The sequence below is a fragment of the Pteropus alecto genome, unplaced genomic scaffold (assembly GCF_000325575.1).
Source record: "Pteropus alecto unplaced genomic scaffold, ASM32557v1 scaffold79, whole genome shotgun sequence".
Taxonomy (NCBI): Eukaryota; Metazoa; Chordata; class Mammalia; order Chiroptera; family Pteropodidae; genus Pteropus; species Pteropus alecto.
Window position 1 is genome coordinate 19,318,915 of NW_006494612.1, and position 13,568 is coordinate 19,332,482.

The window sequence follows — 13,568 nt, forward strand, 5'->3', positions numbered from 1 at the left end:
ACACAGAAATAAATAATAAGTATATGCATTAATTTCTCAGAAGGTAATATGAGTTTTTCTAAATAGAAAATAAAGTTATGACTATTTATTCTGCAGAATTTTTAATATTTTAGCTGTATTTTTGGTGATTTAATATCGAAGAGCCAGAATTCAAATAGCATTTCTAAACTAGCATTTCTAAACTAAAGAACAGACATATTTTATACACACATATAATCATGAACACACACACATATTTTCACACTGTGATAAAAAGACCATTAACATAAATGCTGCTCCTTTGGGTCCCAGCTTCACACTATTTGCTTTTAAATCTTGGGCAAGTCACAAACCCCTCAAAATGGTAAAATGAGATCAATCTACTGGACCTTTAAGCACCAGTTCTATCCCTTAGTTATCATAGGGTTTACCGTATTATCATATAATGTCATATTATATATGTTTATCTTATCAAAAGTTATAGTGGTATTATAATAAATTATATGACTATTGAAATATGGGTGATAATTAGCATCTTATTCGACATAAACTAGATCTAGGAAAAGTTTGACAAACTGCACACAATTTTCCTAGTCATCCGGTTTACTTCCTTTCTTTCTTTTTTCTTTCCTTCTTTCTTTTTTTTAAATTTTTTTCCCTTTTGTTCACCTAGAGTAATAAACTCTTAGAGAAAAATTTTAAATATATATATTTTTTATCTGCCTCTTCCCCTTATCTTTTAGGGAAGTAACTCTATCTCAGCTGCTCTAATTCAAATTCCCTCAAGGCAGCAATCCTTAAGTAAATACCTAAGAAAGAAAATGAAACAATTTTTTTTTTTAATGGAGCATACTATGTTCAACCAACGTGAACATTTTTTACTGTAAAAAGTTGTAAATAACTATAATTTTAAATGAAAGGAATTTTTTTTGAGAACTCTCTTAAAGGTAAACTTGGTGCTTAATAAAGTTCATATGATAGTATGTATTTTCCAACTATTTTAATGTTGTAATAATGCTCATATAGCAGAATTTTTTAATGATTGTTTAATAAAATCTGTCAGCTATAGTCTTTTAATGTGAAGGTGTCAAGATACTACTAATGAAAAATGGCCTTTTGTTAGTAGAGTCAATGGATACTACAAGCTAAAGACTGAGAATAATTCTGTCATTAAGCTAAAAAGTCCTCACTGGAATTATGCTTCTTACTCTTCAGCTAACACAAAACCCTGGTCCTTCTGGCAACAGCTCTCCTTTCTCAAAATTCTCCACGTTAGTCCCTGGAAAAGAAGAGAAAGAACTAACATTTAATAAAAACAGACTACTATATTCTAGATATAAGGTCAAGCACTATATTTGATATTAGTTCATCCACTCAAACAAGCCAATAAAGTGTATATTATTATCCTCATTTTATAGATTTTTTAAAAAAGATTCTGAGTGAGAAAATAATAGTATGGAACCAATTCTAGAGCTAGAATTCCTTGATTTAAATGCTGAGTTTCATGCTTTGTAGTTGCATGACTCTGGAAAAGATGCTTTTCCTGTGTCTCAGTTCTGTCCTTATTGTGATAATAGGACCATCTCATAGGGTTATTATGAGAATTACATAAATTAAAATACACAGAGCACCTAAAATAGTAATCGGACAGGATAAGCCCCAAACAAGGACTGACTATAATGAAGTAAATTTTCAGAGTCATAAAATACTAAACTGTCAGTGTTGAAAGTTTAAATCCATGTGCTTTCCAGTTGCCCATACTCTACATCTAGACTTCTTTAACAAACACACTGCATTTTAAGTGTTAACATCACAAACAATTAAATGGGAAATTGAGTTATTAGTGATGAAATCATTTCCAGAGTTTAGGGCATGAGCCTGGGTGGGCACACAACTGTCAGAGAAGAGGAAGAAGGCAAAAGAGAAATCTACTACAAAATAATGAATATAGGAGAACAAATTAAATTCCTTCACAATTAATGGTTAGTCAGCCCTATGTTGACTGTAAGGTGACACAAAACTTGCTCTCTGGTGTACTTGTGAAGTGTTAGATCATGCAGTAGAGCACCTACTTATTCACTATGGCTAAATGAATTCTTCAGAACCGTCTAATATACGTGAAACACACTGTTCAACACTATCTTCCACTGAAGAAAGCAGAAGAATTGTGTCTATCCATTCATTTGCATTGCACTTCTTGGCTAAAAAGTCATAGGGACTATCATAGTTGTCAATCCATTAGAGATGGCCATTCATAGTATCATATTAATCTTATCCTAATGCATTTTTGGAATTATGTAATTGATTAAATTTGTAGAGCTTATGGATTAATCCTCAAAGCCGACCAACAATAAAAGCACTGGGCTACTAGGGAAGAACTTTGTTTGGGTTATTGTAGGCATTTTTGGCCCATCCTTCTCAGTTTCCTATGCTTCTACCTTAATAATGGATTCCAGTTGTGTTCCCAAAAGGAAAAAGAGTCAGCAGGCATTAAATACCATCCATCAGTGCCAAAGGGATTGAGGTCCCAGAGTCTAGTGATTGTATTTCCTAAAGTATGTGTATTCCAATTTTATATAATTATGTAAATCTTCATTTTAAAATAAAGACAATTAAAGACAATTCAATAATGACCGAATCAGTTACACCAAGTATTTAAAGGTAGTTTCATTTACATTAAATAATTATTAAATTATTAAGTAATAATTTTATTCACACAAGTAGAATTCGGAATAGAGCAGTAACATGTTTTAAATTCCAGCTTTTAATGTGGTGTTTTTATAGTAGAAAAGGGGCACAGTAACAATCCATTTATTTAAAAAAATCCTGGAAGCTTGTTTTCAGAGTTATAAAGTCTTTTAAATTTAAACCAACTTGGAAAATGAACATAGTTTACTGCAAAATTATGATGAGAAAAATTAAATCTAATAATCTTAATTTTTTTAAATTACTAAATAATGAGACACTTAATGCCTTAGGGGAACAGTCCTTAAAAAGTTTTTAGTCATTACTGTTATAATTTGAGTTAGAAATTCTGTGGAATAAATTTAATATATTGAATATGAATATGTTGATATGAATATATGAATATGAATATGTGATATCCATATGAATATATTGAATATCAATATAAGTATATTGAATCTGGAATTCAAAAGATGGGATTTGAATTTTCACAGGTTATTCAGAAAAAAAGAAAGAAATCAGATAAAGGTTGCTGCAACCTTCATCTGGAAGTGTAAAACTTAGTGATGGTTTTGCCTTGATGATTTATCTATTTAATTCCTGGTCATAAATCTTATAAATCATAAGCATTTTGGCTCCAAGTTTTTTACATAATATTGCTAAATAAATCAAATGTGTAGGGAGATAGAGATAGATTGGTATACTTATTATGATGTATACATACAGACAAGCATATACTATTTAAATTATACATATATATCAACTTCATTAACGATTTACAGTGTCCATTCTTTGCTTAGCCTTCTCATCTTGGCTATGTACATATTCTAGGTATAGACTATAACTAGGCAGTGAAATTTATCTCTAGGGAAGCAAGTAAAATGGAAATATTTCAAATGTTTTATATTCATTTATTTCTGGCATCACGTAGCTTGTAGATTAAATATTATGTGAAAAGACATAATTGTTTGCCCTTGAACACTCAGGATGTATTTGAGTAGATAATATTATTAAAATCATAGATTTTTTTAATCAGTTGTATAATAAAAGTAGAGATATTTTTTGCACAAGACTGGACAGAGGATAGGCCTTCAATAGGTTCTATCTACTAAAATTTTTGTAAATACTTCTTTGTGTGCATCAGGAATGCTAAAATTTGGATTTCTGAAAAAATGGAACACTGCTAGACCTGACTTTTGGGCTCACTCAAGTGTCCACACTGAATTATTGTTGTTAAAATTAGTAGTTACAATGGAGAAATATTATTCTCTAATATTCTAAGGCAAAAGGTATTTTAAAGAAACATTCAGCAATGTTATTTAGAAATTTTCGAGCGTGTAAGGTATTTTAGAGCACTTTCCTACACATTCTTTTATGTCTATACAGGCAATTATGATATATCGTACTAGTCCCATTAAACAAGAAGGGAAGACTAAACTCCAGAGAAATTAAATGCCTTGGTCGTGATCATATGGCTTGCTTGTGGCAGAACCAGTATTAGAACCCATATATTCACCTCTCTGTGCTTCTTCCAGTGGGGCTATAGAAATAAAAACAATTTCAGAAATACTGAAGAGAAGCAAAAGGAAATTAATAGAATTTAATAATGGACAAACTGCTGTAAATGTTCATTGTAAAAAATGACTCAAGGGTTTGGCAAAAGTTATGCTAACTCAAATGTAAGGGACTAAAGCAGGACAAGAAAGTGCAAGTATAATTATTTAACAAATAACTAAGTACCTTAAAACTTAAACAAATCAACGTACTTTGGCAAAAAATTTTAAAGTGCTAAATTGCAGCTATGATTTATTGTGCCACTATGCTAAGAGTTTGCTTTTATACTTTTTCAGTATGAAAGGCTTTAGTAGGTAGATCATCTCATTTTGCAGAATGAGAAACTCATGTTTAGAGAAATATAGTATCCAATGACACAGAAAATAACTCAATACTGATTACAAAGCCTGTAAGTGGTCATTAAGTCAGATTTCATAGTATTCGAAGATAGCTAAAGAAATGTGAGTTTGCTTACCGAGTCTTGTAAGAGTAAGTAAAACAGAGATCACTAAACTGAAAGAAGAAAAAACTTATGAAGAAACTTCAAAAATTCATGTGGCCCAAACCCACATCATGAACTAAATGAGTTTTTTCTTCATTTTTCTTCTCTTCTTCTCTGTCCTCTGCTCCTTTGGCAATTAGGTTTGAACATCCTCATTACTCTGACCCCCAGATTCCTCACTGACGCTTTGCAGCATCTCATCCCTTTGTGTCGCTTTCCCTGCTCAGGTGTTCTGGATTACAATTAGTTAAAAAGACTCCTGCTTCCCTATCATACATGCAAACACAGTACATGCCCTAAAATCCTAATCCTCATGATGGAAATGTTATGCCAGTGACAAAAGGAATAGTTATCTCATTTCACATCACAGTCCCAAGAGACAGTTCAGCTCCCTCTTGCATTAGCTGTGAGAAAGCTCAAAGCCATATGTTTACCTGCCACTATCAAATACCTTACAAAATTCATTTTGCACTCTAAATATGCCCTTGATTTTATATTATTTTTTAGTGTTTTTTTCTCTTGAAACTTATTGTATCATTTTATTTTAATGTACATATTTTGATAGGTAAAATTAAATTCCTTTTGGAGCAAGGCTAATTGTATACATACATATGTTTTTACATACATAAACACATACACTTATGTTCACATACACAGACATACATATATACACATATATATCTACTTATAAATTAATCATTGTAAGTATAAATTGTATGTTCAGCCATTAAAAAGGACTATTTTTATGTGTAGATCCTTGCTATGTAGTCCAAAAATTACTTCTCTTCCTCTCTCTATTTGTGGAAAATGCTTGCTGTTCTTAGATCTCTAGTGTCTTCTGTGGCATGGAATAGATAATTCAGGAAGCAGAACACTCGCTGCCAGTGTAGAGCTAGCTAACTAGAATTAAATGACATAATCTTGGAATCACTTGAGGTCAACAATGATCTTACAGTTCCCTCTTTCTGTCACAGAACAGTTAGTTTCAAATTTTAGCCAAAATCGGTGTCAGGTTGCTGCATTTGCTAATCCAGATTCTATAGACATGTTTTGTTTTCTATGTTTATTCCTCATTCTTATTTTATTTTTGGTGTTGAATGTCATCTTCTCCATAGCTACAACTGCAAGTATAGTCGTAATAGAGTGAACCTTCAGTTTGTGTTGTTTAAAGAATATTGAAGCCCAAATACAGTTTTATGTTATGAGAACATTTTATTTAGACACATCACGTCAAGTATTTATATCACCAAAAGTTCAGACTTACTTAATTCTTATGAATAAGTTGAATGCTGGTTGGTTATTGAGAAAAGAGAGCATCAGATTAGAATTCAGAAGTCCCGGATACCACACTAAATTCTCCTGACAATGACTTTGGGCAAGAAAAATTATGCCTGACCCAACCAGCTGATAAAATTTTGGAAAGATGTGATAAAATTATTAGCAAAATCACTCAGAAAATGTAAAGAGCTAGTTAAATCTAGTATATTATTGTACTGCTCATTTTTTCCTGAAAAAAATATTGATTTTTGTCAGTGATAGCATTTTAATATACTTCTGTCAGTTTTAAGTGATGCATAAGTATATTTAAGAATTTGAAATCTATTTTATAAATAGTTTTCAAGTGTCAGGATCCTTTTCAAGTACGTTTAACATGACTTATGATAAACTGATTTCGGATTTTTAAAAAATAATTGATATGGTTTTCTTTCAATCACTGTAGATCCACATGGAGGGGAAACCTAAGGCTTCTATTTAGTCATTCTCCATAGATGATGAGATAGTTATAGAAGGCCAGCCTAAAAAAAAGACATATGCATATTCTAGAGATTTGTCAAAATCCAGTCCTTCATTTTATGTCTGAAAACAATAGCCGATCACGGAGTAAGGAAGGGAAAAATCTTATTTCTTTTAATTTTTACTTGTGCCTCTTCTCTTCAGTGCAATCATTCTCCTGTCAAGAAAATCACCCACAGTGAGCTCCCTTTGGGTGACAGGTGGCAAACCACAGGCTACTTTCTAAAAGATGGTTCTCTTCTCACACAGCGTAGGTTGGGTGTGTTTTCATTCTGCTGTTCGTGGCAGCCACCAGAACCCCTTAACATGGAATCTTTTAACTGGATAACATTTGTGAACTCAAAATATCCCAGACCAGGCTTCCTCCCCTTTTACCCCAACAGATTTATTTAGACTTCCCATTGAGTTGAAATGTCTAAAATGATAGAATGACTTGGTCCTAATAGCTTGCTACTATCAAAATAATAAGAATTATTAAATCTTTAAAGGACTACTATGAGTCAAGCCAGAGTAATACTATTCAAAAACAGTACTCATGATCAGATCTGCACAAGTTAAGAAAGTGTTCCAAAGTCATGCAAACATCAGGAGTGAAACAAGCCTAGGAGGTGCAGTGTTTAATTTGTTGTTCGCTCTTTAATTCATTTAGCCAACAAGCAAGCTTCTATTGAATTGTCCTGTCATATGTAATAGAAAATAAATCTATTTAGGGAAAACATAATGGAAGAAAGATTAATTGAGGGCATTTTCTTTTAAAATAGTAGAGCAGCAGAACTCACAGAATGCAAAGTGGTTGATGGCTCTTGAGAAAGCCATGATGTCAGTCTCAGGATAAGTGTTCATGCATAAGAGGTGTCTCTCGCGAGGCAAAGAAATGTGACTGGAGTTGACCATGTCGTTGAAAGCTAAAGCTGGCACATAATTGCTCTGCTGTTTCTGGATTCGGTGTTCAACTCTATTGGTTCAGACCCACACTGGAAATGTGTGCAAAAGAGGTAAATTTTGGAGCATGCCAGAAAATGAAAAATGGCAAAGTTTTTGTTTGTTTGTTTGTTTTGATTTTATTCTAAATTTAAGTAGAATATTCATGCTTGATCTCTTCCGAAAGCTTTTTGGAGGATTCCATCTGTGTAAACCACGTGCCCATGAACACACATGGGCAGCAGCCTGCTCTCGCTCACTCGCTCTCTCTTTCTCTCCCTCCCTCTCTCCTTCCCTTGCCCTTTTCTCTCACCCATGATGAAAGGGGAAAAAGTGGGAACCCTACCACCACCACCATCACTACCACATACTGAGTTTTCCAAAATCTCTAACAGATTTCTCTGGGAGGCTTCAAAGTCAGAAGGACTTGGCTGGAGAGGAAGAATATGAGGCTATATTTTGCCAGGCCTGAGAATCCGTAAAAAGGAGCAGTACAGTCCCACTTGTTACTGATGAGCACAGACCGAGAACAGTCAAAAGTCAGTTAATAACATGTCACATGGATATTGCTCTCCACTGGGCTATATTCACGTCTGCAGAAATAGCAATGTCATTTCATCCTCGACTGGCCAGACCCTGATCTCTGTCTGCGAGACGAGAATGACCAGCCTGTACCTTTTTGTCACAGCAGTACTGGAGAGAGAGAGATGAAAATATGCCGCTAATGACTTTGTGTTTGTGCTTCTTCCTTGTCCCTGTTGTTCCCCAACAACATCAACATAGCTTTAGCCCGACGTGCCATTTAGACCGAAGCCTTGGATTGATCTGTGATGAATGCCCTGTCGGGTATACAGGACCACGCTGCGAGAGGTAAGCACACACTACACTGTCTTTCAAAATGATTTCTACCTTGGGAGTTATAAAACCACAGGCATTATCATCCTTTGCACTACCCCAGAAAAGCTGCCACACTCAGTGAGATGAAATAAAGTGTCTCACCATACTTGTCAAACAAATGCATTATATTTTTATAGTTTATTTATTCTCTAGAAATTGCTCTATAAATCTCCACTCACTCAGAGAATGTTTGATTAATGTTTTAATCTTAAAGGTTAAGCATTAACCTACAATCTTTCTAGAAAGTATTACTCAAGTGGAAAGTCATGAACTTTAAGATTTATCTTACTATCTACGTTGGCATCATTTATTTTTCATAATTAGCTTTTTGTCCTTAAAACATGGCTTAAATGTGTAGTTCATAGTTCAGGAAGTGGTTTTTAATTTACCTTAAATATAATTTGAAAATAGAAATAAAATGTAATTTGTTATCATGATTTATATCCTCTTCTGAGCACTTCTAAGCCAATATTTTAATTCTTGTTGAATTTACTAGGCTGCTTTGCAGTAGAACCATATATATTATTTCATGTAATTTATGTGATATTTTTCTTCCTAAAATCTTTTTGAAGAAAAGGTTCTTCTGGAATTTAGTTTCAATATGAAAAAAGTAAAGAATTCTCTCTTGATATCATTGACAAACACACTACCTCTTTGGTTTTAGCACTGAAAATAGTCTCCTTTGCTGCCGTGGCTGGGGGTTGGGGAGGGGTGGCAGAGGAAGTGACCTGCTTTCACCTATCACCACCAAGGCTAACACCACAGAGGGCTATTTCTGCATTTCTTTTCTTGTCCTCTTGGCAGCCATCACCCTTATTTCAACCAGAGTACATAAAGTTAATGAAACAGGATCCAATCTCCCAGAGAGAATTTAGCTAACTGCTAGCAGCCTGTGGACGAAGTCCTAATAACAGTTTCTAGCAGCAACCAGTGCTATTTGTGAGTATGGTAGCATCTGTAAATTAGTAATGGAAGAACAGAACTGAAGTAAGGATTTATTAGCAATCAAAAAACTAGAGGTCGTTAATTGTGTTTTTAAAAAAGAGGGCATATGTATATTACTTACTATAATAGCAGAACATATCATTGCCAAGATAGATTTATGTCAAATTCCTAACCACCACCACCCCCGCCCCAACCTCCTGCTGACTACAAGCAATCTATTTTTTTTAGCAACTGGAAAATGACAGCTGCTCTGTCATACAAAGCCATTAAATCCACTTATCTAGGTGATCATAATCTCTGATGTATTTATATTGCTTTCATTCATGCTCTATATTTTCTATACATCTTAGACAATACTTTCTGAACCATATTCAATTTAATATCTTACATTTTATTTAACAAATATCTATTTAGCAACCATCATGTGCTAGGCACAGAGCTAGACATAGCATATAAACAGATGCATTATACAATCCTTGCCCTCAAGCAGCTCACATCTTTAATGTGAGTGAGAATGGCTGAATGTGTTCTGGAAAGAATTCTAATCTGCTTAATAAAAATCTCCAAAGAAAGTAATACCTGACAGAAAGCATGATTTCCTGTCTAACATTTTTATTAATCTGAATAAAAGGAAGATGGAAACATGCATATACAGTTTATCAAATGGCATATCTTATCTGGCATATCTTCAAGGTTTTAAGTCAAAAATAATCTTAATTTATTATTATAAAGAAGATGATATATTATATTTTTCTAGCCAGAATTTGGATTAAGATTTTCTGGGAATATTTAGAATTTACTATTTCTTTGTATTTATATAAACCAAAAAAGTCCATTAGTTGGGTCCAAAATATTCAAAGAAATATTTTTTGAGATGTGCAGGCTTCAGTGGAAAGGAGGGGGAATAAAAGTCAGGGTAAGGAGGAGGTACTAAAATTTTGTAATCAAAACTATTCTGGAAGTGATTGGTGTAATCAGTTGATGCACATCATCTTCATAAAATCAGCATTAGAAAACTAAAGCAGCGTTTCCCAAACTATGGATGTTCTTGGAATAGAGCTCTGTGATCACATAAGTTTGGGAAGTATCTTTTAACATGTTAAAAGTTCTGACATATCCTTGAGTGAAGAAATTTGTTCAATTTGTTTAACTAAGTGTTTTCTAATCTTATGTGACCATACATCCCCTGCTTTTATTATATTGCTTTTATTATATTTCAAGATGAGATGTGAATCTATAACTCAAGTAGACATGAGTTATAACTTTATATTCTTTATCTCAATTTAATTTCTGTTCTGATACCAAATGAGCCATATGTAGGAGCTGTGAGAGCTTGGAAACATAATCTCAGTCAAGTATATTTTAAACTTACACAATATCATATGTCAATTATATCTCAATTAAAATATTTTTTCTCTCTCCTCTCTATTTCCCAGTTTTGCACTAAAATTCTAACAAGCTTACTTAGTACCAAGGCCTGAATGCTTGAGAGAGAGAGAGAGAGACAGACAGACAGACAGATTGACAGACTGACAGACAGACAGACAGACTGAGACTGAGATTGTGTGCGTATTTTGTGTAATGGCCATATGGTGGGGCCAGCCAGAACTGAGCAATTGATCCAAGTGTGTTTCTGCTAACCTCTTCCTTTTCCATGTCCTCCTGATTACCTTTCCCTTCAGGTCTAATAACTCTATGCACTCTTTTCACACCACTCATGGGGCACAGTACTCATTCTGCTGCTTCTGTTGCACCTTGGGACCCATCGACATGTCTATTCTCATCACTTTTCCTTCATCTGCCTCTCTATCTCCACCACATTTCCTCATCAAAGATGATTTGCAGGAAGAGATGCCGTGTTCATAGAAATGGTGACTTTTAAAGCTCAAAGTCCAAATTTTTATGTTTCTGCTTTCTTCCTTGCCAGATCCCTTAACTCAGTCATGTAGCACGAGAATGGTTGTGCTGCCTGAGTTGAGAGAATGAAGAAAAATCATGAAAAAGAGGGTGGTAAAACAAGATATGATAAAATATTGATTGCTATTCTGTTACATGTAGAACACTACTTACAATTTTGGGAAACTTTTGAGTGGGGCCAAAGTACCCATACTCTCAAATATCACTGTTTTCCTCTGACTGGAGAATGTTTTAAACAACAACAACAAAAAGAGAGTCAGGGGATGAGGTATTCATCATGGTACTTTGCTAAGATCCTAGGCTTTTATCACCTGGACAAGAAGAGAAGAAAATAGAAAAACAAAGAGACAGTATCTAGAAAGGCAAAAAGGGATGAATGTTGGAGCATCAAAAGAAATTGAAAAGAATAGGGAGGGAAAAAAGTAAACTAAATGCTGATGATACCTGCTCTGGTGGACCTTAGCTACTTTCAGAATAAGTGTGTAGCCTCAGCAACATCTCAAACTCTATGGAGAAAGGCATTAAAAGGACAGGGGCAAGTTCACCCAGTGGGATCTATAGGGCCACATGAAATTTAATGGCATACTTGGACCCCTTAAACTCTGTCCCCTCCCTAGCTGGCTGGCTAACTTTTAACAACCCCTCCCTAAGTGAGGAAAGAATGGTCAAAATCAAATCTAATTTCACAATTGCTACTGAGAATGCAGAAGGTATTTAAATCTAATTGCTTAATTAAAATTTGGAAAATTTACCTATAATTTTATCCACAATTCATATTTGATGTTAGAGAAGTTTTTTGTTTTTTTTTAAATTTCAATTCCCAAATTATAGTTAGATGTTCTCTGCTTCAGAAATACCTGACTCTGAATCAAGTTTAATTGCTATCTGATCACTGTGTTGGTGAGAATTTCTACTGATGTTTAAGTCTCCTTGAGCCCTTGAGTCCTGGATGCAGAGCATGGGGTGCAGAAATAAGAAAAGAGAAACTTATACTTACTTGATAGTAACACTAACAAAATTGTGACTCTAAGTGTGGTTTGAAAAGGCTGCTCATGTGGTTTCATAGTGTGTACACTGCACAAAAGTACTCGGCTAAAAAACAGATTAGGGGTTCAAATCCAGGGTGTCCTCTTGCAGATACACTTGCTGTGCTGTGCCTCGGTGCCCAGCTGTGTCCACCATTTCTTCATTTTTCTTCATATGCCCAGGGAGGACCCTTATTTTTCTTATTTGCAGAAGGGTACCGGATAAGAAGGGTACTACTCCTCTGCCTGATCAGCTCTTAAAATTCAACTCTATCATCCTTAAAACCATGTCTTTAATTAATCCTAATCTGAGTTGGTTGCCCTTTTCTTTGCTTCAAAAACAGTATTTGCTTATCTCTAGTAGTCCATGGCTACTTTTTCAAGTATATCTTTCTTCTCCACAGACTGTAGTTTAAAGACTGTGCCTTATTTAGTATTATGCAAAAAGTGCTAACTAGGTGTTCCAGGAAAGGCAGCAGTAGAAAACAGCACGAGTTTTTCTGATTGAAACATTGTTTTCAGTCTATAGATGAGTGAAACAGGCTACAAATTTTAGCCAAAAGTTGTTGAGAAAATGATGGAGTAGAATGACATAAAAGTCTCACCAATGTTGCTTTCTTCTTATTGTTATTTATCTCCACTTCTGCCATTCTCTCTCTCTCTCTCTCTCTCTCTCTCTCTCTCTCTCTCTCTCTCTCTCTCATTCTCTCTCTCTCTCTCTTTCTCTCTCTTCCCCGCTCCCTCCCTTCCTCTCTCCCCCTCTACCTTCTTCCCTCCCTCCTTCCCTCCCTTTCTACTTCCCTCTCTCCCTCTTCCTCTAATATTGTTCCTGCATCATCAGTGGAAACAACCATATTACTTAATTGCATGTGTTAGAGTCTCATCTACATTTAAAGGATCTCTTTCTAAAATGTTGCGATTTGATTTGAAAAAGGTAGCAAATGTGGAAAGCAACAGTGACTTTGTTATATCAAGATGTTCTTCTATAGCAAGGAATCCAATAAACTCTGTATTTAAAAATGTCCTCATTCTGCCTTGCGTATGAAAATGAGAGGGGTTAAGATTTTAAATTCCAGTTAGTTTTGGTAGGGTGAAAATCGGAGAAGCTGGAAAGATCTGAAGGACTGTGATTATCACTAATTTTAATTAGGTGACTCCAACTGGATCAGACTATAAAACACCATTATTATTAATAAAAGTTATATGATTAGCAGTGTTGTATTCACTGACCTTAGAATCACTTTTTAATTTGAATTGAAATATTTTACAAGTATCTAAGAATCCTATTCTAAGTATAGAAACACAGATACATTAGTAATAAAACCTGAATGTGTACTTTCAATAAAATG

At 34.4% G+C, this 13,568-nt stretch overlaps 1 protein-coding gene across 2 annotated transcripts in view; it reads left to right on the forward strand.

The window, feature by feature from the left end:
- LAMA2 (laminin subunit alpha 2) overlaps positions 1 to 13,568 on the forward strand; it is a 493,622-nt gene that overhangs the window by 295,649 nt on the left and 184,405 nt on the right. For both annotated transcript variants that reach the window (XM_006926157.1, XM_006926158.1), the window contains exon 18: positions 8,219 to 8,305. In XM_006926157.1, the coding sequence (XP_006926219.1) occupies positions 8,219 to 8,305 (87 nt within the window). The remainder of the gene's footprint in view (positions 1 to 8,218; positions 8,306 to 13,568) is intronic.